This window comes from Helicoverpa armigera, chromosome 17 (assembly GCF_030705265.1).
Source record: "Helicoverpa armigera isolate CAAS_96S chromosome 17, ASM3070526v1, whole genome shotgun sequence".
Lineage (NCBI taxonomy): Eukaryota > Metazoa > Arthropoda > Insecta > Lepidoptera > Noctuidae > Helicoverpa > Helicoverpa armigera.
The window spans coordinates 10,557,032-10,581,414 of NC_087136.1; the positions used below are offsets into that span (position 1 = coordinate 10,557,032).

Consider the following 24,383-nt stretch of genomic DNA (forward strand, 5'->3'; position numbering starts at 1 on the left):
TTAAAATAGCTGCTGATGTGGATGAGGGTGGCAGGACATCAAAAACCCTGATGTCGCTCACCACACTTACTACACCGATTAATTGTCTTAACTCCTCTAATAAACAGGTAAACCAACCAATTGCCAGTTCCAATAAAACAACTATTGTTTGCATTGTAGTTTTGAAAATAGAGAAATATTTTTAAAAAGATATGTTGTGCTCATCCTGTATATTTGTTGTTCTCTTTAATTTTGTTTTGTCGATACGACAACTAGGTACTTTAGGTACCACGCGAACCATCTCCAAGGTCTTGTCTCTTTCGATAAGATTCGCTCCGTTCAAGTATCTTATTTGCAGGTAATACCTATTTATGTAATGCACCGAAGTTTATCAGGAAGGTATAATAGGTATTTTTGGTTGCATTATTGGAACTTGCACTCTCAAACACATGACCTGCCTACATGTAGGTGTAGGTATAGGTAAGAGAGAAACATGATCTCATTGTCTGCATCCTGTTTGAGTACAGTTGTGTAATGATTTGTACTGTAGATACCTATGCCAACAACCCCAATTTTCATGTGCCGCCACACTTCTTAAGCGGTCTATTGAGAATTTGAGATCAATAGGTCGACCCTCCTTTTCGCTAAAGATTAGGTAAATGAAACGCGGAATATGAAAACATTTCAACCATGTAGAAGCGAGCGACCAAGATTTATCCTGACCTAATGTGTAAAAAAATCTTGCAAATATATACTGGAAACATAGGTACTATGTAAATAAATACAATAGCCGTTTGAAATTCCTTATGTACTCCCCTTTAGGTATACATTTATAATTCTTTACGGAGATACTTCCTCTGCATCTATACTGTGTACTTTATTATATTCTACGCCTAAGTACTTATTGATTTCTTCATATATCCTACTTATGATCTCGCTTGTTTATCCCATCCCTGTCTCCTACCTCATGTACTCCGTTATATGTGTTGATATTTAGAATCAACGCCGACGGTAGACGTTACAAGTGCGTCCGGAATAGCATTCAAGGTCCAGTTTTATACTTTTTAACGCAGTAATATTATTTGCTCGATGTGTGACAAGGATTTTCTTGTCATTTATTTATTTTCTAACATATTATTTACATTTTTAAATATTAAATAAAAAACATTTAAAAATATAAAAAATAGGTTGCCACCGATATCGGGCACAGGGTCCAAGGTACCGGTGGTTAGGGTCCCAGAGACAGAAACCTCCTCACAAAACGTGCCGTATCAAGGAGTACTGCCTTCTGAATCAGTCCCTTGATCCAGCCGCCCAACGAGAGCCTCCTGAGGTGTTCGTCGAGGCTCTTGGCTTTTAGACCATTGACCCTAATGACAATCGGCACAATAACAGCCGTGTCGACATCCCACATGGCGACAACCTCGTGCGCTAAGTCAAGATATTTTATTTGTTTCTCTTTCTCAGCTTTCACGAGGTTCTCGTCATGCGGGACGGCGACATCGACTATCATCGCGCGGCGCGCTAATCGATCTATCACCACTATATCAGGCTTATTGGCTGAAATAGTCCTGTCAGTGATGATAGATCGATCCCAGTACAACGTGATATGGTCCTTTTCGAGAACTGGGTCGGGCGCATACCTGTAGTACGGTACCTCAAGATCTACAAGTTTGTATTGCAGAGCAAGCTGCTGGTGGATGATCTTGGCCACTTGGTTATGCCTGTGCAAATATTCACCGTTAGCCAAACGAGAACAACTATGTCTGATAGACTCACCCGGACAGGGATTATTATTACTTAAATTAGAAAAACAATTGGTATTTTGTTATGGTAAATGAACACAAAAATAAGGGTCGCCAACCATACTTAATATTGATCGTTACGATAAGCACCGTTTTTCTGCTTCACTGGACTGCACACGGCGCCTTCATTGTCAAAAATATCCATACGCACTACGCAGCCAGTTGCCTTTGCCGAGTCTGAGCACTCAACTGTCAGTTTGACATTAAAAACAATAGCGGATAGTAGCGATTTTTTGTAACAATGGCAGATCCAAGAATTCGTCAAATAAAAATTAAAACCGGCGTTGTAAAACGTATAGCTAAAGAGAAGGTGGTGTACGAAAAGGAGGCTGAACAGCAGAAGAATAGAATACAGAAGATAAAAGACGAAGGACAGGACGAACATAATATTAGGAAGCAGGAGGAAGTTTTGCAGGAGTCGCTTATGATGGTCCCTGACTGCCAAAGGCGGTGAGTTATGCACTAAAATTGTTGTTCAGACCTAGGAATAGCCATTGTGCAGTGTTTGTAGTGTTTTTCGGTGTATTTTCAGTTTATTTTAATGTGAAAGTCGCAGGTGTGCGAAGAGGTTAAGTTCCGACATCTGTCCTTTGTTGGCGTCCTTACTCATTCGGCCGTGATGATTCATAAACAATAATTATCTTTTTTATACAATACCAATTTTAACAATTAATTTGGAATACTTTTGTCTATATTATTTGCTAGCTGTTTGTGTTCATATTGGGGAGTGGTAGTGACAAAGTTTTCTAAAAAGACTATTCTATAAAAAACCACATAGATTAAGTAGATTTAATCTTCTCTCCACAATAAGTAGTTGGAGCATTTATTCCACTCAATAAATACTTAAATTCATTGTTAAGTTTATTTTATATTGGAGATTAGAAAAATGTTATTATAGTTAATTATTGAGATAAACCATATGTCACTTGTGGGTTGGTAACTGTGAAGTTTATTTGCATTCCCTCTCATTCCAGGCTAGTGAAGGCATTTAACGATCTCAAGACAACCTTAGAAACTGAACAGGATCTCAAAGAGCACGAGGACTACATAGCCGCTGAACAAGTACTCAAGGACGCTGAGAGTCAGCTCCCCGAAAACGCAGCTTTATAATAAAACTCAATTATTTCTAATAACTTTTAAAACTACAACAATCATGTCATATAATCCTAATTTTTATAATAATTTTTGCGGAAATAATTCTACATTCCAAAGTTTGCCACGTTTTGTAAGACCCCCACCATATTTTGTACCACCTCCACCACAGCCACCACCATTCTTCATTCCTTCTTCAACCCCAGCATCTAAAAGAGAAGAAGCTGATCAAGAGTTTCTGAGAACCTTTGAAGCCAGAGTACCTGTGAGTGAACAAACGCAAGCCAATGTGAAGCCAATGTCAATATCTGAAGTCCGCGAAGAGATACGTAGAATGCTTCTCATTGTTAATTACTTAAAAGATAAAGAGAGAATGTTATCGGAAAACATAAGCGCTTTACCTGAAGAAGAATGGAGGTCCCATATAAAGGAGATTGAAGAAAACAAAGCATCAATTACTAAAACAATGTCCCTTATCAACGGTCCACAGTTAGATATGTTACGGAAGCTTCTAGCAAAGCGATCAGCAAAGAGGTTGCGATTGAAAAGAGTCCACATGGAAAAGAAAAAAGAAAAGGAGGAGAGAATTAAAGAGTTGAAAGAGAGATCTAGGAAGATTGATGAGAATTTGCAGAAAATTCAGGATGATATCAACAGAGCTAAGCAGGTAACAAACATGAACACCATTTTTAATTTGATTATTAGTCAGTACCCTTTAATTTTTAACACAAATCATGGTTCTTCTAGTTCACTCTGAAATTATCTTCCCATCATTTACATAAGTGCCAAAAGTCAAAGTTATTTATTTGCCAGAAAACTATCTTTTTGTAAAAATATGATGTTTTCACTACAGGAAGAAGAAAATAAGTTACAAGCGGACATAGTACTGAAGGAAGTACTCCGCAAGAAGAGTGATGCAAAGAAATGTCTGACCAAGCTGGATGCTCTGCTCAAGCTACGTAAAGCTAGACAGAACACTGCTTTGGGACGAGGGGAGACGGTCTCTGATAGTGAGGCTGCTGCTTTCAATACTCACATTGGTAAGTATATTTTCCAAATTCTGCTTCAAGTCCTACATATTTGTAAATTAAGTACCTAATAAGTCTAAGGCGTCGTCCTAATTGGCAGCGATCGCGCGATGGCGCGATGCGTTTTTCATCTAAGACGTCGTCCCAATTGACAGCTATCGCACGATGACACGATGCGTTCTCGTCATGCGATGAGTTCAAACATACAGATTTCATCAGAGTGTCCTATTTGAACCTCGGAACCTTGCAAGTGAGATCGTGAGATGAAAAACGCATCGCGCCATCGCGCGATCGCTGCCAATTAGGACGACGCCTAATTGTTATTTCTAGATACCTGTTGACCCCACAGTCAAACCATTGCAACAGCTTTTTGTAGGGCCAAGCATATAAGATGTTTACCCTGTGAAATAAGATAAATAAATAACTCTTAAAATCTAGTCAGTTTTGTATAAGGATTTCAGTTTTGTATAAGGAATCAGTCAGTTTTGTGGCATCAGAATAAATTATTACTTTTTGCCGTTGCCAGAATTAGTCTTTCATACAATTATCGCTGCATAGTGCCACTTTGTGGCTTGGGCATTCAGCATCTAACCCAATTTTTAACCCACTAAGTAACCAAACCATTTTCCTCCTTCACAGACAAACTGAAATCCCTATGGTCCAAGAAGCTATTACTCTACGAGCGTGAGGAATCAGATCTCCGAGTCCAGCTCAATGAAGACTCGACGCTAGTGAACACCCTGAAAGCTGAGGCTGAACAGAACGTAGCCTCAAACTTAGCTAAGTGGAGGGAAACGCTGTTTGGAGGGAAAATGCCCCAAGTTGACTTTGGAGGCAATGTTGAGAGATTTGTTGCTATCAGGTAAATCTATACTAATATTATTGTAAAGAAACAAAGAAAAGCTCTTTCAATGTTAGATTGAGGGAAGCATAAGTTCTTTCAACTCATAGAAATAAGTATATTGTGTTGTTTTGCCTATCAAAAATAATTATATGGTTATTGAATTAAATGAACACTCCACAATATTAAGAGAAATATTTGAATTCAAAGTCAAAGACAAAACTTTCGAAAGCAAAAGCCTATCTTTAACATTACATTGGGGTCCATTTTTGCCGCGAATGATAAGATCATCGCTAATACCTGATAAAAAATATCAAAATCCCCGCTAATTTCCACCACTAATAAATTATCTTTTTTCAGAATAACATCTTACGTCATTATGACACACTCAACTATTGACCATTAATAGCTATTGGTTGTTTTATTTGTAGATCGCAGTGGGATACCTACATAAGCAGAGAAGGCACTAGTCTGCCCGTCGGTTGGGTCCCTCCATCTGTAAGGACTGAAGACAAACCTTCATGAATTGATGTACTTCATAACAAACAGTATTTGCAACATGAACGTAATCTATATTTATTTGCATTTAATGTATGTGGCCTTAATTGCAATGCTTTTTATTCAATAAAAAATGCATTTATAGTATATTTTTGTATTTATTCTTCTCGTATCTTAGCTATTCGGAGCGGTAATTAATTAATGAAACACCAAATCAGCATACTCAAGTCTTTTACTCGTCACAATTTCCACTTTTATGGATTATTTAGTAAGAAATTATATGTAAAAACACACGGACACACAGTCCATAAATTACAGACTAATATTATGGATATCGCGTTAACTCTATCAAATTAGTTTCTACTTTAATACTCTATAGTACTTATGTCTTATGACCCCACGGTTACATTTTTTTGCCGCATTTTTTAAATCTCATTTTAATATTACCTATGTATGGGGGTTTTAGTAAGAGATATTTACTATAGACGTTTGTAACTATGTATCCGTGAAAACGGGACGGCTTACAAACAATAAACCACATTATTTATAATCTATACTAAAACATTTAGCTATACAAAAGTAAACACTGACGACAATGTTCGATATTACTAAAGACTAAACTAATTTACAATCACATATATGAAAATAATGTAAAAATATTTTTTATGGATAATTTGACATTATTGATATATTTACTAGTTTAAAACCATGAAAACTTAATTTAAATATAGCTAGAATATTCATGTTTTGCAAAATTAATTTTACACAGTGATTTATAGGAAAAGTACATATACAGGACATGCTGGCCTTACTGCAGTAGATTATAATCAGCTGACGGGTACATAGTCATTGTTTAGGGAGGTCTGACTCATCTTTGATCATGATGTGTTGAGCCCCATCTTGCTCTCGGATAAAAATTTTGCCATTCTTGATCCAGCAGTATTGGTACTTATTCGTGCTGGCAAAATCACGTGCCAGGAAGAACAAGCGTTTCATTTTTGGTGTTAGGTTTTCGGACACAAAAATGGGCTTAGAGGGGCCACCAATATGCAAGTGCTCGGTAGACAATTTATTGTTTTCCTTGTTATACTTTTTATATATTTGTATGAACTTTTCTTTCCGTAAGTTACTCGTAAAGTCCACAATAATGGTCCTGGTGTCAGAGTCTTTTGAACCTGTGCGGAAAATATCCTTTATTTCGAGTGGTTGAATGGGGACATTAAGGGTTGATCCTATTTTGATCACGGTATTCACTAAGGCTTCTTTGGATTCCGATTTACTAATAGGTACATTCCTAATTTCCACGCAGGACGATCTCACACCACGCTCAAGGTTCTCCAGTTTATCTTCAAGGGTTTTCAAATAAGCATAGTTATTTTTGCGCTGTGTTTCCAATTGTGACTCCAATGTTTGAACTTTACTCTTGAGATCATCATAACTTTGTGAAAGGAAGGTAACTGTTGATTGTATATGCAGAATTTTGAAGTTTAATCTCCTCTACAGAGGCATACAATTGGTCAAATTTACTGTTCTGTTCTACCTTGAAGTCAGAAAACATGGTTCTCATTTCCGTTATGAATGAATATAAAGATAAGTCCATATCTTGGCTAATCCCCGACTCAGTGAATTTACGCTTGCTACTATGGCGGATAACGTTCATAAGTTTACTATCGGTGCTGGCAAGCCTATCGAAGTTAGATATATCAGGTTCAGAAGAGCCATGGTGCAACGTTTAGCGGCTCCAGGACGTAGGACGTTGATGGGGGTGATCTGTTTATCGGCATATTTTTAACAAGTAAGTACTAGGGCGCGAGCAATGCGAGGAGGTGGTACCACTTTTTGTATTATAATTGCAAAATACGAAAGCGTAAAAAACACGCAGACACCCTAGAACTATTATTTCAATAGTTCTAGGGTGTCTGCGTGTTTTGCTAGTAAGTTTGGGTAGGTTACCGTAGTAAAATTTGATGCTCTTCACTTAAAAGTACTAGGCGCGCATAGCACGCAGCAGTACGATGTAGCGGCGACGTCACTTTCAAGGGCGGAGCCAATTACTGCCGTCAAAGATGGTGGTGTGTGTACCTTTTGTCCTTCGCTGAGGGGCGGTGCCATGCGAGAGCGAGATAGCAGTAGTTCACGCCGAGAGGGTCATGCGCAGGAGGTGGAGCCAGTAGGTCTTCAAGATGGCTGATGTAGTTGATGGTTTGTGATGTTGCTCCTTTGATTTTATGCACTCCTAATTCTCGCGCGGATTTTACGAGTTTAAATAAGATTAATTATTTTAAGAGCGGGAAAGGGGCGCACGCGTAATGGAATTCTTTTGATTTTGAAAATTAGACATTAATGCACGCTGTGACACGATATTGATACGTTAAATTATTGCTTTTTGCTTACGGTTTTTATTTTATCAGTTCCGTCCGATCATTTTTCAATGCCTCCCCCCCCCTTTTTCACGAAAGGTTAAGTCCCGCATTCAGTTTTCGGAAAGTTGGTCGCTTTACTAATATTGTAAAGAAACAAAGAAAAGCTCTTTCAATGTTAGATTGAGGGAAGCATAAGTTCTTTCAACTCATAGAAATAAGTATATTGTGTTGTTTTGCCTATCAAAAATAATTATATGGTTATTGAATTAAATGAACACTCCACAATATTAAGAGAAATATTTGAATTCAAAGTCAAAGACAAAACTTTCGAAAGCAAAAGCCTATCTTTAACATTACATTGGGGTCCATTTTTGCCGCGAATGATAAGATCATCGCTAATACCTGATAAAAAATATCAAAATCCCCGCTAATTTCCACCACTAATAAATTATCTTTTTTCAGAATAACATCTTACGTCATTATGACACACTCAACTATCGACTATTAATAACTATTGTTTGTTTTATTTCTAGATCGCAGTGGGATACCTACATAAGCAGAGAAGGCACTAGTCTGCCCGTCGGTTGGGTCCCTCCATCTGTAAGGACTGAAGACAAACCTTCATGAATTGATGTACTTCATAACAAACAGTATTTGCAACATGAACGTAATCTATATTTATTTGCATTTAATGTATGTGGCCTTAATTGCAATGCTTTTTATTCAATAAAAAATGCATTTATAGTATTTTTGTTTTTATTCTTCCCGTATCTTAACTATTCAGAGCGGTAAATAATTAATGAAACACCAAATCAGCATACTCAAGTCTTTTACTCGTCACAATTTCCACTTTTATGGATTATTTAGTAAGAAATTATATGTAAAAACACACGGACACACAGTCCATAAATTACAGACTAATATTATGGATATCGCGTTAACTCTATCAAATTAGTTTCTACTTTAATACTCTATAGTACTTATGTCTTATGACCCCACGGTTACATTTTTTTGCCGCATTTTTTAAATCTCATTTTAATATTACCTATGTATGGGGGTTTTAGTAAGAGATATTTACTATAGACGTTTGTAACTATGTATCCGTGAAAACGGGACGGCTTACAAACAATAAACCACATTATTTATAATCTATACTAAAACATTTAGCTATACAAAAGTAAACACTGACGACAATGTTCGATATTACTAAAGACTAAACTAATTTACAATCACATATCATATGAAAATAATGTAAAAATATTTTTTAAATGAATGAAGTAATATTACAATAATAAATGTATATCTAAAGTATATACAGGTCGTCCCGTTTCGTCTACACGATTACTGAGGTACATGCGGCTTTGAATCGCGAACTGACAACTTTACATTAATATCTTATATGGTGTTTTGAAGTACACAGTTTAAAGGCAATACCAAGACCGAGTCGAGCCGAGACCAATCTGTAATCGATAGTTTTCTCGCCAAGAGTGTAAATGTGGAAATATAGTTTATGTAAAAGAAACCCTTATGGTTATTGGTGAGATCAGGGCTTTCGATATTCATATTTATCTGAGGTAAGCTTATCAAAGCAGGTTTAATCGACATTCAACAATATTAGTAGTTAGTAGTGATGTGCAACAGTGCAACGCTTTACTTTCTTGACTAAAAAAATATCGATTCCTAATCTGTTCATTCTATAAAATTATTATCCAGATAAATTATAGCGTAATTTACAATCTATCTCACGGCAAATTAACTACATCATTCGCGTATTTTTGTGACTTACCAACTTTAAATAATACATATATGCCGCAAGAAATTGTTTGTATAAATTAACATTTTAATATGTCAAAATAAAAATTACGAAACAATTTAAAATATAGCATTATCTATGTTACAATCCGATTCACGCATTAAAATAAAAGTAAATAAGTTATTCATCAACAAATTGTGTTCTATCTTTTTTTATAATTTATAAATTCGCGTGTAGTTGAGCGTAAATCCCTCGTTTGATCATTGATGTATTCATTTCTATTGCACTCTGTAACAAGTCAATTTTCACAAATCGAATAATTTTGCACTTTCGTATTTCCACATATTATTGCTATGCATACACAATTCCGTACACATCTACACTATAAACCATTTTACTATATAAACTATACTCGCCTAAATTAACCTAATAGTTAAAATTCAAGCATTTAAAATACATCCCGTATTCCATTTTAAAACGAAGATATAATTAAAATCGAGTGTTTTTATAAACCTCTGTGGAAGTTGTAATTTCGATATTTTTCCTTCCAACTTCATTGAGGACATAACTTTAAAAGTATTAGACTAATAGTACAAAATTAAACATGTATCTTATTTGATACAAGACATCACACACAGCTTTTTATTTAGTCGTATCTCGATCATCATTACAATTATAACGCTTTATAAGTGGGTCTGTCATTGAAAGTGGTTTGTATAAAATAACATAGTTTATTTGTGATTTACATAGTGTAAAATCATTGTTTCGTAAAGGAAACCCTAATAAAATAATTTATAGGACCCAGATGCATGGATGAAAATAATTGTATCACGATTAAGTAAACGTTAATACATTTTAAGCCTCGACAAAAGTATCGACATTGAAATCGGAGAACACTAGTCACCAATTTAGACTCTGCAGTGGAAAACACTACATTTTATGTAATAAATAATTTATCATAAGATTTTTTTGTTAGTTTTCACTCACTTTTTAAAGCATTTTTTTTTATTTTAGTAGTAAAAAGAGTAGCATTTTTATTCATTTTCTGATATGCGAATTATAAGTTACATAGCATAAAGCTACATGGGATCAATGGCATAAAGCTACCCTTATTAATTTCATACTCAAAATTGTTAGGGGGAAAGATAGGCTTTTCCGATATTTCACTTTGCCAAAATTAATAAGCTTTCCTTCCGAATTTGTTCGTGTGAATGTCAAATTTCTCATAAACCCGATTCTCATTTCTTTTCAAACATTAGATAACCACGTTCCAAATTTTTAGGGGGTGTGTATCAACATTTAGGAGGCCTAAAGGATCTCGCGAGCTAGGGGTCTGCTGGGGGGGCTACTGCCAGAGTCCGGCGTAGTTGCCGATGAGGGTGGCGGGTAAGGGTCCGCCGGCGGTGAAGATGCGAGTGCCGCTGTCGTCGTAGCAGTGTGTGTAGATGGCGGGCACGTGCTTCACTTGGTTGAAGCCGTCCGCTTCCTCGTCGGGGAACTACGGAGAAAAAAAAACAAAAAATCTCTTTAGCGGCCGGACATGTAATCGCTAATCAACGGTACGGTGTGTCGTACGTGAGAGAACTGAATGCGCACGAGACGCAGCGCGGCGAGAAGCGAAAACAGCCCGCCACAACGCGATTGGAATCGCTCCTCGTTCGCGTTAATTTACTCACGCGGGTCACATTAATAAAGACAGCTTGAACATTATTTTATCTCAATCACACAGACAGAACTTCTACTACTAGATACTTTTCGGAAACATTTGTGTACTTCAAGGAGAAAACAACAAATATAGGCACCGTGCGTAAACTATAGATGGCGTTATAATCCCGACAGTAGAGACACCGTGCGAGTAAAAAAAGAAACTTTCCAAACCCATTGGTTGTCACTGTCTAGTCTGTAAATGTGATTTTACAATGATTAAAAATATAATATATAAAATACAATGATTAAAATTATAAAATATGGTTTTCTACCAATAAACAATGATCGGCAGCGTGGTCAAAATATATCAAAAGGCCAAAAGCTATTCGAGTCGGGCCATGTTTTTGATGTCATAGAAACAGTTGGCCAAGAACAAGAAACAATATTAACTGGCAAAATTGTTGCTCAGACAAAAATTTCAAATGTATACGATGTTAAGATAACAGGAAGTACCTTTTTTAAATTAATTGTTATTACAATATCTTTAGAAAATCATTATTTCTATTTTTAATTTTTATCTCTGCCCTTTCAGCTTGATTGCAATAGAAACATTAAAAGTGCAACTTGTAAATGCAAGGCAGGTCTATCAGGACAATGTAAGCACGTCTGTGCCTTAGTGCATTACGTAAATTCTGCAGAAAGTGCAGAATCGAAAACCAGTTATGCACAACAATGGGGCAAACCAACGTACCGACAGTTACTGGGTTATGATAAAGGAGTGACAATGGCAGAGTTATTTCCAACTTATTATTAAAGTATTACGTGTTTTACAACTGCATTTATCCATTTAATTCTTTTATCCCTAAGCCATAGTATGTGAGTACTATTAGTAGGGAAATAGTGAAATTTTACACCCTTGGAGTTGTTTTTGGATGTATTACAGCATCCAGCAATACAACAATACATTTTGATAACTTAAATTAGCAAAATTTAACACGAATATTCAGAATTTTTTTCATGGTTTGATAGTACAATTTTTGACACTTGAGGGAAAGTTTCGGATATAAGTCACGAGGTGGCAGGGTCATCGCTACGCACGGTGCCTATAGAAGAATATTTTAAACAAAATAACTTACCACATAACCTCGTGAAGCTTTGAGTGTGACAGTTTTGGTAGAATGTATATTACTCTCTAAGTATTTGCCCGCACGTAGATCGTAGAACATTAGTAGACCTATGGACATAAAATGTGTTATTTATTAAACTGGGTTGTGAAGAAGAGGACCGAGGTTATTTGTACTCAATACAAAAAAAGATATTCCGGAAATAGATCACTTTATGGTTATACAATAAACGACGTCATGTACACAACAAAGACGGTTTTTATTGACTCTTTTCAGCAGTCGAGTAAAATCTTTAAAGACGTTGATGAATTCTTGGAAAACAGCTATTTTATGGACTTACCCAATCCAGTGCCGATAGTAAGCATATTGCCTCGGAAGCTAGCAGATCGGATGCCGCATCCATTGTAGCGAGATGTGATCTTCTTAACTGATTGTAAAGTACGGCAGTCTAGTAGTAGAGTGTAGGATTTGCAGCCGATTGCATATACACCACTTTCCTAGAAAATACACAACGTTACAGGTAATGCAAATAACTTTTTACGTTTTTACTTTGCATTCCATGTTCAATGTACAGATTATAAGAACCATGAAAATTAGATCCAAATGATAACTCAGCATCATCTCCCGAGCTTTTTCCCAACTATGTTGGGAGCGGCTTAGATTCAATTGACAACTATCTCCTTTTTTGAACCCGGACAAAACATACTTGTAAAATATATTGGTCACAAATAAACAACTTTTTAACTCGCGAAAGACATAACTGTACCACACAAAAACAAACTTTTGAAAAAGGTGTCGTATTCAATGCCCTTTTTCGCACAAAAAATTACATTATACAATAAAGATTTAGTTTTAATTCAAAATCAAAAATCGTTGATTGATTCAAACTTGTCTACAAAGCAGCACTTTTCGAACGTCAGAAATGTACAAAAGACAGCCGCCAAAACGCCCACCCTCAACAAATATTTGTACTGTTTTCAATATTTAATAGAAACACAAAATCTAAATATTTACCTGTGTAGCCAAACACACTAGATCCTGACATGAAGGCAGCTTCCGGGACAGTGTCTGTCGGAAGGTCTCAGCGTTGAACACGTGTATGTATCCGTTGAGCGTCAGCGCCGCGATCTCGCGCCAACGCTGGTTGAATGTTAGCGCGCGGACTTTCTGACCTAAGGGGGACAACATCATTAATTAGTCCTCAAGGAAGATTTCTGGCCGAAGGGAGTCGTGTACCGCCGGTTTCGTGGCCGGCTACGTCAGCGAAACACGACGCCCACACATCGTGTGCATTAGTTTTTAAGAATATTTGTTATATATTTAAGTTTTTTATAGATGTATAGTATTGTTTATAATAATATGGATAATTTTATGTATTAGTTTATAAGTAATGTATGATATTAAGTATTTGTATTTTTATGGACTCTAGTTGCCTGAAATAAAGGAAAAAGTAAACTAAAACCCACCCAAAACAAAAATGTGAAAGACTGCCAAGTTCGATGAAATGGGAATACTTCGCCTATAAAAGAAGTGAGATCTGAATAAGTACCAAGTTCCATACACATACCTTAGTTAAAAATAGTTACTTTTTAATGATGTTACTTGGCAAGTTTTCACACACCTTGTTATAAACCTAGTAAACGCAATGAATCAAGTATTTAATTTTCTATTAAAACTTGCCAAGTAACATCATTAAAAAGTAACTATTTTTAACTAAGGTATGTGTATGGAACTTGGTACTTATTCAGATCTCACTTCTTTTATAGGCGAAGTATTCCCATTTCATCGAACTTGGCAGTCTTTCACATTTTGTTTTGGGTGGGATTTCATTTATTTTTGTAAGGTTGTTTATTTTATTGTTTTCTTATTATTAAGTTTTGAATATGCACTATGCTTCTTACAAAGAAATAAACTAGATTAACTAAATGGCCTAGATTTACCAACTGACTGACATGACATGTTATCATATATTATGTTCGTGGATCAAAGTTACACATTCGTTATTTTCGAAAGTGACTCACACTTGGCCGTTTTCAGATTTTTACTTTACTTTGACTAAATACAAACCTTTGTAACGAATTTCAGATCGGTACGACCATTCGAAGATATATTATATAAATATAGATAAATTTAGTTCGTTTTAGTTCCTTAGGGGTATAAATACCTTCATTATTTTGAAACCGACTCACACTTGGCCATTTTCAGATTTTTTCCTTTACCTTGACATAAAGACCTACCTCCATGCCAAATTTCAAGTCAATACGACCATTGGAAGTGGTCTAGGTTTTTGATGAGTGAGTCAGTCAGTCAGTCAGTGAGTGTATAGTAAAAATAGCGATTTTCTGACGTCAATATCTCAAGACCTACAATAGGTATATTAATGAAATTTTGTATTTTAGATAAGTGAGGGGGTCTCAACAGATACTAGAAATTTGATATGCGTAAATAAAATAGATTTTGAGTTATAGGGGGGTCGAATTTGGCCCGAAATGGTTCGTGTAATATAACCCACGGCCGGTGTGTCGCTTTTTTTGCTCGAACTTGGCGGACACACTGCCGTGTGTCTAGATTAAACATCATTGTAAAAGAAACTTGTTAAAAAGGAGTTAATTGTACATAGTTGCAACCGAATATGCTGGAAGCCGACTTGTAAATATCTGAGAGGTAGATAAGGTAAATAGTAATGTATCTGTGGCGGCTTAGTAACCGAGATTTGCTGAGCTGCAATTTTGATCGAATATGGCAGTCCGAATTAAATAACATTTGTTTTATAGGAGTTTCTTTTAATATGCTTCTGTACCATGGTCTGGCCTGGGTGGTGGTGCTGCTGGGTATAGCTTACCGGAGCGACACTCCTTGACACAGACAGGCGGTACATAGTGGTGCATGGCCTGGGTGCTGCTGGGTATAGCTTACCGGAGCGACACTCCTTGACACAGACAGGCGGTACATAGTGGTGCATGGCCTGGGTGGGGGGGGCTGCTGGTGCCCGCCACAGCGCCAGCTTGGAGTCGCGGGATCCTGTCACCACGAACTCGTCGTCCAGCCAACACATGTCCAGGATCTACACCGAAATCCAATGTTAATCACACATCGAGTGGCTGCACCATTTAGATATGAAGAAAAAATATTGACGAATTCACTGGTAGGTCCCGTTCACACAGACCGGGTCAGAGAGCATCGGCGTGCATTTTTTGCCAAACGTCTGCAAGACCCAGAAAAAGTACCCGATCGGAGCCGGTCGGCTCCTCTTATTATTTCACACCGAGCGCCTTCGAGCATTCTTAATGACAAAAGTAGTGCACATGCAAAATTAAATCTTACTACAAATACCAAGTACTCGATTTTCAACGAATAAAGAATTTGCTGTCCGCTCCGAACCGGTCTGTCTGAACGGACCCCTATTTTATCGAAGACCCATTTGACAATGCTATGACTCTTAAATTGCCACATCAAACTTAGCAGAGATTATAGATAATAATAATAATATTATGTATAGAGTAAAAGCAACAAGTTCCTCACCCAGTCTTTATGCGCCTCCCCGACACAGACGGGGTCTAGCGTGGGCAGGCTGTATATCGCCAGCTCACACGAGTTACGCGCACCTGTCGCTAGTAACGTTCTAGAATAGGAATAAAATTATTATTAGAATATATGCAAATATTAGTAATCATTATGTTCGTGTGATTCTTATGGTTTTTTATCCAGGTATGAGTTTCTCGATGTTGCAGTGATGCATAGCAGCTACAAATAATTTAAATAACCATTAAACATTTAACCAATTGTTTTGGAAATTATTTATACAACCTAAATTATGCACATACTTGACTCTTAAGTTGCAAGTTATTATATTTTTTTTAATTTTACTAGATATATTGACAGATATTAAGAGATAAATGTCAAATTGTTCTCCTTTGATTCATGTGATATACAGCTATTGTTGTAACCAGTCTCTGTATTGTGAAATAAAAAAATTAAATACAAATTCCTTTTCTAATAATAATTTTTAAATAAAGTTACTGTAGTAAGCTAGTGTACCTGGAGGGGTTGATCTGCAGCGCGTGTATGCCGGTCTGCTGGTCGGCGCCCGCCCACGGCGCCCGCGGCCGCAGCGTCGGGATCGCGTCCAGCGTCCGGCGACGGACATCGTACACCATTAACTGGACGGACAGTTTTATTTCAACCACACATTTCTTCGTATGTAGCATAACAATAAAGGTGATAATGCCGATTGACGGTCACGGCGGCTGTATACTTAGACAGATCAGCCTGCTACGCAGGACATACTATGGTGCACAAGCATTCGTAGCACTCTTACAGCACGATGGGATGACAATCCGACACGACAGAATATGAATGTAGATTAATAGAGTATGTGCCAAATAACTTTGAAGTCAGATATTTGGTCCCAAAGTAAAGTTTCATCATCATCATCCTCCGGCCCTTACCCTAATATTATTTGGGGTTGTCACAGTATCTTTTCTTTTTCCATACTCCCCAGTTAGTAACATTAATTCTAGCCAGATCTACTTTCACACAATCCATCCACCATTTTTTTTGGTGATCCCCTACCTTTCTACCGATTTACTTTCAAGCTCAAATCTTCCTTACAGCACTATCCTCATAGTATTATTTATAAAAACAAAATTACCTACTGTCACAGTGTGATTAACAATATAATTAAATACAAATAAAGTGCTTTTTCTCCTACCTTATTACACTTGGTGCCGAAGACCACCTGCCTGTCGGAGAGCCACTGCGAGCAGAACACCTTGTTCATGTTGCCGAGGTTGATAGGCGTCTCTCGGAACATGTCGTGTGTGAGCATGTGTCGGGTCGCGTAGGACGGCTCCACTGAACGTGGCTGCGGACAATAGAGATATAAATGAACCTAATGTAAATAAAAATATTATGTATGGGTAGCGCAAGTGCCAAAACAAAGTATTTTGACACAGACGCAGCCTTAAATCATCTTTTATAGTGGTGAAAAGTTGATTGATGATGGGTATTACTCCCTCATAACTTGTAATGTGGGGCGATACTATACCAAAGTGTACCATAATTTTATTTTGTTTCTGGAATAAGATAGAATGACTAAAATTATGGACATTGTACAAAAAATAAGACATGTAGAGCTAGATTATATTTTTACAATTGATTCTTTTATGTATTTGCCTGATTTACTTGTTAGCTAGTAAATATTATTTTTGTATAGTTTTATATTTAAAGTTTTAACTGTGTTCAGAAGTGCAATAAATACATTCTGCAATCCTCTACCAAAAGAAGCAGTTGTTAATTGGGTCTAAACTATGAGTTCAATAGGCACAAGGATGCTTAGAAGTTTTAAGATCATTTTAAGATTTTTCAAGCAGTTTATCAATGCAGTTAACAAGTACAGTCAGGACATTTGCACTTACAATTAGAGTTCTCTAACTTTATGCGATATAGAAAATATAGACAAAAAACAAATATGCTTCCCAAAAGAAATGCAAACTATCAATAATAAGCCTAATCTGCCAATAATATTGATAAAAATGACTCTGCAAGCATTCAAGGGCATATCAAGCCGAATGCAGTGAGATAAGATTACGTGATGCGAATATTTTGAACATTGTCATTGATTACGGAATTAAATAAATACACAAATAAGTAACTGTTGAGGAAGGACCTTCGTAATCCTTATTTGATTGAAGATAAATTATCTAAATTTTATTTTAATAAGTAATCTGATTGTTTTGCATATCGTCTTTAGAGATATTTGTGTTTATGCAGAGGATTTAAGAAATGTTGGTTACTTTTCTTTAAGTTTTGCACTATCTAATCAAGACTGCCTGAGTTTGCTAAAATTACAGTTATTTGGCTTCAAACTTACTATGTAAAAGAAAGAAGTAATACAGCTCTATTATTATTGTAAATCATTTTTCTTGAAATTCATTTAAAATTAAACTACACACATTTACTCTTGATAATTGGACTAATTAGTCTGACAATTAATTACATACCCATATCTTATGCAAAAACCTTATCTATTTCATAATTCATTTCTCATATTAATATTATATTTTACCCTTCTATGCAACCTTGATTAATCTGTTTTATGCAGCTGCACAGATGACACAAATCATAATTATTGATTTTCTTTTGTCTTAAAACTTACAAGAGGTTTAACCAATATTTACCTCCGACGTCTGCATTTCTCTAGAGCGTACATAGTCGACGAAATTATAAGACGTTGACAATATCCTATGTTGCTGTGTTGGTGTTTCTTCCTCGCTGTCACTGTCCGAGTAGCATACAAAGTCCTCCGGTTTGTCTGGCTTCCGCTGTTGTTCTAACCTGAAAACACCATCAAAGTAGGTCAAGATACTGTTGATGTGCTTATGTCAACAATTTAATGTCAAGTGCAATATTTTTGTGCAACTATACAAACTATTTTATATATGATGTGTTTGTTATTTCTCAATGTGCAAAGTTATGCATGTAATTAAGCAGTAAACTGTAGAGGCAGAGCTAAATTCACACACCTAATTACATCCTGCCATTATTACGAAAAAACAATAAAGAAACTATTATCAATAACATACTCATTAAAGTTTCATGGTGATGTGCTAACAATTACATTAAACGAGGTCCAATACGTGTTTATGTCGATATCCTCGCAAAAACAATTGAAAAACACCACGAAGAAAAAAAAACAAGACACCTGGCGGAGTGGAGAAGTGGCAATGCCCTGATCAATGCAATATTTACCTCAAAGCCCGAGCCTTTGCTCTCCTCTCTTTTATCCTACTAGGTATGTAACAGGACGGGTATCTGCCCTCGATCGCTCGCCTCACCGTCTGCGCCATTTTAATGCCAGTCGAATGTTTCAATAAGCACCGTATAACACACGGTCAACTAGTCACTTTCGTTTGGTGCGACTGTACACACACCAATAATACGACATCTTTCATTGTAGAATGGAGTCTCAACATTCACATACACTTTTATTCACACGCTAACACTTTGTACATGAATTTAACATATTAGATATAATTTAGATATAAAAATACACTATGTATAAACTCTAGAAATACAATAATAACTCTTTACTTTAGATAATTTTTAGAAAATACTACGCTGACGGAAAGCTGGCTGTCATTGGTGTTGCTAGAATAAATTTTCTATTTATTATCGTTGGCTAGTATAACCGGTTTTTAGAAAAATCGATAATTCGCCTTGTACGGTAAATAATAAAATCCTTTTGATTGTTATCCAAATAAGAAGAACATTTTTAATTTAATACTATTAATAATACTATTAATAATATAATTTTTAGTTTCTGTATTTTTATTTAATAAAATATTGATCTTATAAAATCTTTTTCATTTTTCAACAGTAGACTTAAGAGTTAAAAATCATTGAAAATATTTTTTCAATGATTTTTAACTCTTAAGTCTACTATATATAAATATTTTCAATGAGAAAATATTTATATATAGTAGACTTAAGAGAAAGCCAAAGAAGAGCCAAATACTAAGTCTACTATATATAAATATTTTCAATGATTTTTAACTCAAACAAGGAGATAAAAGGTACAAAAATCTAAATAATTTTTTGAAAAATAATTGTCTTTGAGTTTATAAACTTAACCTTGAAAAGGCGAGAAAAATGTGACTCGTAGGGTGACCATACATTCTTGATAGTATTTTAGTTGCATATGGTTTTACTTCTAAAAAGTATTTTTTGTGCGGTTTTAATAGGTTGAGATATATTTAGAGATACCTATGTAATTACAATGAAACAATTTCCACTTTATTATACAACGTGGTCTTAACTGGCTTTAGTTCTATGTTTAGACCAGTCACTTTATCCGGGATGACGGTTTAAGCTTGGTACTAAAGTTGGTACTTTTTAAGACCACTTTTTATTCTAAAGTGGTGTAAGTTTAAGAGTTTTCTATTTTGCATAAATTTTGACGTTTAAAAAGTGCAGTTTCTCAACCAATTATGATTAAACGCTATTTGATATAGATGTTTTATTGGAAATACAATAACGAACCCCACCTTGTTTAATGTGCCCGTATATTTTGTTCTTTCACCTATGTACTTCATGAACTTATTGACCTTTTCTGATCTAATTTCTCCAACGAAATCGTTCAATTTATTTTCACGTTCAACATTAAATTGGTTTTCTCATCCAGGCAATTTCACTTTATCATATTTTGTATTCGTGACAACAAACCACAGCGCAGCAGATAAAAATAAAATATCTCCATTTAAACTAGTTTGCTTTACTTGAATACTAAGTTAAGCTGAAATATTGGCGTAGATAAATATTCAGTAGTATAGTGGAAATGCGCACAAAATCAGAGCATAATGCAATCATGAGAATGCATTTCGCTATGTGCATTTACATAATCTGACATTCGCGAAGTGAACGCAATCTGTACGTTCCAAGGAAGGCTTCTTTAGCATAAGTAGTGTTTGTATCGAGCTTCCGCTATCAATATTTCAGGTTGGCTACTGTATTTTTGTTTAATTTTTGTGAAAAACGTAGGAATTCTTCCGTAGATGGAAGTAGCGGTTGAGTATAGTGGATAAAACAAGGAGTTGCTGATCGATCGATTTAAAATTTAAGCTGCAATTATTTTGATCTCTGTATTCAATTCTGTCAGGTATTGAAGAAACTCAGAAGGTGCCAAAAGTTTAGAATTTTTAATTAATGAGGAGGTTAAGTGGTAATCTCGTATGTCCTATGACTGTAATTGATATAAAATTCATTAGTATCTATAAATTGGATCGCTCAATGCGAATCGAAGATATTTACTGCAGTCGTTTTTCACTTTACTTCAAGCTTAAATAGCACCCTCGACTCAAAATCACTCTGTGAATTGCAGCGAACTGTAACTACTAAACATTTACCGTGTTTCAATTTAGAATCGTTTCCATTTAAGTAGCAACAGTTTGTAAAGGTTTAATGCTTTGCACTTAAACTGTTGTCATCCCCTAGGAGCGAGTATCGAGAGAAATCTTTAAACCAATTGTTCGTGAGAGTTTCAGCCTTCGAGCTCAAGTATAAGCCGACACAGTTACACTGGTTCAGGTGCAACAATCTTGTGTGGCGACCTATTTGTACGTTTTGTGAATAATGTTTGAAAAATGCAGGTTCTTTCTACTGATATGTGACTGTAATTTAGGATATTACCGGTTTTTATTCTCTTTAGAATTAGGCGTGTTTAATTTGTCATTAATAAGTTATAAAGTCATGTGAAGATGATTTTGATCGATTAGACTTTGTTAAGTAAAGGTTTGATGATAGTCAGCTTCAACTTCAGAAGCCCAGTCTATGAAAGTTGATTCTTTTGTGGATGTATATTTACTAATGCCTCTTCTGTAGTTTATACATAGTTTAGGTAGGTAGATCCGCCTTAAACTAGCTTATATAAAGGATTCGATCAAAGAAACAGTTCAGCAGCCTGGAAACTGAAGCCCACGACCCCATAACACTTATCAAAGGGTCTGTGCCCTGAAAACCGACACAAAACTGATATAACTATAAACTGACAGCATTCAGATATTGTTGAAATAAACTTATTTCAGTCAGACAATTTAGCATAGCATTATGTCAGTTCAAAGTTCTTGAAATAGTCATTGATTTATGCTTTATTGTGTAACTTTATTCAATTTGATCAGGCTTTTATTTTACTTTTATTGGTTTTTAACATCATCCTTAATCTAAATATAGTTCGTAATATGTAATCCATAATCCAAATAATATATAGAGGTAAAGAGACTCCGCCCGAGATGGGTCAACGACATTTAATTGAATAATGGCTAGCATTAGAATTTAGAACACCGAGAGTTCTAGGATAGACAAGGCTAGGCAATAGGTATCTACCCAATTTTATTAATAGACCAATAAAAAGTAAGATATTGTAAAAAAAAACTCGACCAATCAAAATACTTTTAATTAAGAATATAATAAATTACCAATTTACACATCAAATTAAGTCTCACATGACAGCGTGCGTTGGTTAAAAATACGTTCATAATACCTACTAGTGAAGCACACACAACGTAACAGCAAAAACCGTAACTTTAAAATTAAAATAAAAACTACTTCGAAATTCAAAACTCGCGCGCGACTACAAATGCATTATTGATAGTGATGTTCGGTAATTGTTAGGTATTATTTGCCTGTAATGCGGTTGGGTAATAAATTTTATTACAACTGCATGCCGCCTACCTACCATGCTGTAGGTATTTTCATGAGGTCATTGGCATACTGCTATGCGGTTGGAAACGCCTGTACCCAACAATACCGGCGAATTCCGCGAATAAAAAATGTTTTAGCGCGAAATATGTATTCTATGCCGCTAACGTAGATTGCGAAAAGGGGAAACAATGAATTTAGAGTACCGAGGAATAGCATACATTATCCATGAAGGGTTTTAACAGCTTATAACTTCTGCAGATAAACTTCTGATTAGATTGGCGTTCTCAATAAATATTCTTCAAATAGTATCTTAGTTTTCGGAAAATAACGCTGAAGCTTAAGTTTCATAGCGCTTGGCATACAAATTCGTTCACTGCACTTTGGCAAGACAGGTTGCCAGCGTTTTATTTAGCCGTTATTCCTTTTCTTCAATCAAGTTTTACGATGCACCTAATTTTACAGCCTGGCTGCAGATATTGGGTATAAGATTTATTCTAGCAATTTCTTCGTTAATTCAAAGCCCCAATAACCTGATTGTGAGTCATTGAAACGACCCGATTGAAAAGAATTCTAAGCACTTCACTTTAGTTGCCTTCACTCACACTAGCTATTGGAATCATAAATTGCTCGAGCATGTTTTTTATATTTTTTTCACTCATGCAAATTCGTATGTAACTTTATATAATATTCATTAATATGCTCCGGCAATTACCTGTTGAAACTACTTATTACTGATAAGAGATAATCAAAGTCACTTACATAATCTGAAAAAGGTAAAGTCCATAGATTGATATGTGATGATGATGACTTGGATTTTATTTCCCGAGATTATTAACAAAAGAAGTACTCTGCTGCACGAGGTCAGACTAGAAGATCACTTCAACAAGGTTGGTAAAAGGTTAGGCAGATGATGGTTCGAGAGTTCCCCTAAATTAAGGCACAAAATTGAGGTTTATAAGTGGTAACATCCGAAGTGGCTGTGAACTTTTCCTCTTAATTAGAGATCCAAAAATAGTTGTCAGTGACTGACTAGAGGCAGCTACCTGGTGGTATGTCTAATGTGTTAAGACCTGCGCACTGTGAACATTCAATACTAGTTCTTTTTATTCAATTTGTTGCTACACTATCATTGGAGTTTTTTTTTTGTTCAAGCCATCTTAATTTCCGTTTGCTAGGAGTGTTCAAATTCTATTTGTAAAGTCTTGTGGACGTATGGTTAGTTCCTGAGTACAATTAACAGTTTTTCAATTGCTCAAAAAGGAATACTCGTAATCGCATAAAAGTAGATACTCAGCATCCGGTCATTAGCAGAATTAACGCAAATTAGGTACTTATTATTTCAGCTTATAATAGCAAAATGCTTATTATTATTAGCATATGTACCATAATGTTCCACCCATTGTGATAAAGAAGTACCTAGACCTACGTACTTTCATAAAAATAACTATTCATTTCTATGAAATTATGATGGAAAAGTTCTAGGAAAATATATTGCTTCAAATAGAAAACTCATTTCCTTTGTGTGTTTTGCTTTCGCAACATTCCTATTATGAAGGTATTTTTACACATTACTGGATGGAAAAAATATTACACAATACATAACCTTTGGTACTTTCCAATACATACACAAAAATCACCCTATCAAAGTTATTTATACAACAAAAAATACTTTACTATAGTGTAAACCGCTTAATTCCAGTATTGATTCATAGATGGCGTTACTGATACGAATTTGTGTCAACATTCCAAGTTCTTGGAAACTGAAACTGACTGATTAGATTTTAATTGCAATGAAAGTTGGAATCTTCGTTATTTCTGATTGTTAGGTGCTAATGGTCTGCGTTAATTTTGCACAAATCGAAACATCATTAGGTGTTATTTGAATTGTTGCGGAATTATTGAAATGCCTAATTGACAGCATAATTATTAATTACCAATTGTGGCCGTTAATTTGTAGCACTGATACAACTACAAACTCTGATAAAGAAATGGAACAAAGTTCTTTATAAAATATGTTACCAACGGAAACTTCTTCTCAGATAGGTAGGTAAAGTCT

At 35.6% G+C, this 24,383-nt stretch overlaps 3 protein-coding genes and 1 long non-coding RNA gene across 4 annotated transcripts; 3 read left to right on the plus strand and 1 right to left on the minus strand.

Moving 5' to 3' along the window:
* The first annotated feature begins 1,959 nt into the window (after positions 1-1,959).
* LOC110379074 (tubulin-specific chaperone A) lies at positions 1,960-2,917 on the plus strand. Its single transcript, XM_021338579.3, has 2 exons — positions 1,960-2,234; positions 2,759-2,917. The coding sequence occupies exons 1-2, from the start codon at positions 2,026-2,028 to the stop codon at positions 2,892-2,894; spliced, it is 345 nt and encodes a 114-aa protein (XP_021194254.2). The 5' UTR covers positions 1,960-2,025; the 3' UTR covers positions 2,895-2,917.
* Positions 2,918-2,937: 20 nt separating this feature from the next.
* LOC126053458 (programmed cell death protein 7) lies at positions 2,938-5,390 on the plus strand. Its single transcript, XM_049846213.2, has 4 exons — positions 2,938-3,543; positions 3,730-3,916; positions 4,544-4,766; positions 5,177-5,390. The coding sequence occupies exons 1-4, from the start codon at positions 2,938-2,940 to the stop codon at positions 5,268-5,270; spliced, it is 1,110 nt and encodes a 369-aa protein (XP_049702170.2). The 3' UTR covers positions 5,271-5,390.
* Positions 5,391-6,638: 1,248 nt separating this feature from the next.
* LOC135118061 (uncharacterized) lies at positions 6,639-8,353 on the plus strand. Its single transcript, XR_010277336.1, has 2 exons — positions 6,639-7,038; positions 8,140-8,353. It is a non-coding gene; the product is annotated as an uncharacterized LOC135118061 (long non-coding RNA).
* Positions 8,354-8,418: 65 nt separating this feature from the next.
* LOC110379073 (DDB1- and CUL4-associated factor 12 homolog) lies at positions 8,419-19,278 on the minus strand. The gene is made up of 10 exons (XM_049846209.2): positions 18,881-19,278; positions 18,310-18,466; positions 16,842-16,994; positions 16,169-16,290; positions 15,653-15,752; positions 15,047-15,194; positions 13,145-13,302; positions 12,471-12,627; positions 12,143-12,240; positions 8,419-10,857 (listed from the first exon to the last, which is right to left on the minus strand). The coding sequence occupies exons 1-10, from the start codon at positions 18,976-18,978 to the stop codon at positions 10,705-10,707; spliced, it is 1,344 nt and encodes a 447-aa protein (XP_049702166.1). The 5' UTR covers positions 18,979-19,278; the 3' UTR covers positions 8,419-10,704.
* Positions 19,279-24,383: the final 5,105 nt, after the last annotated feature.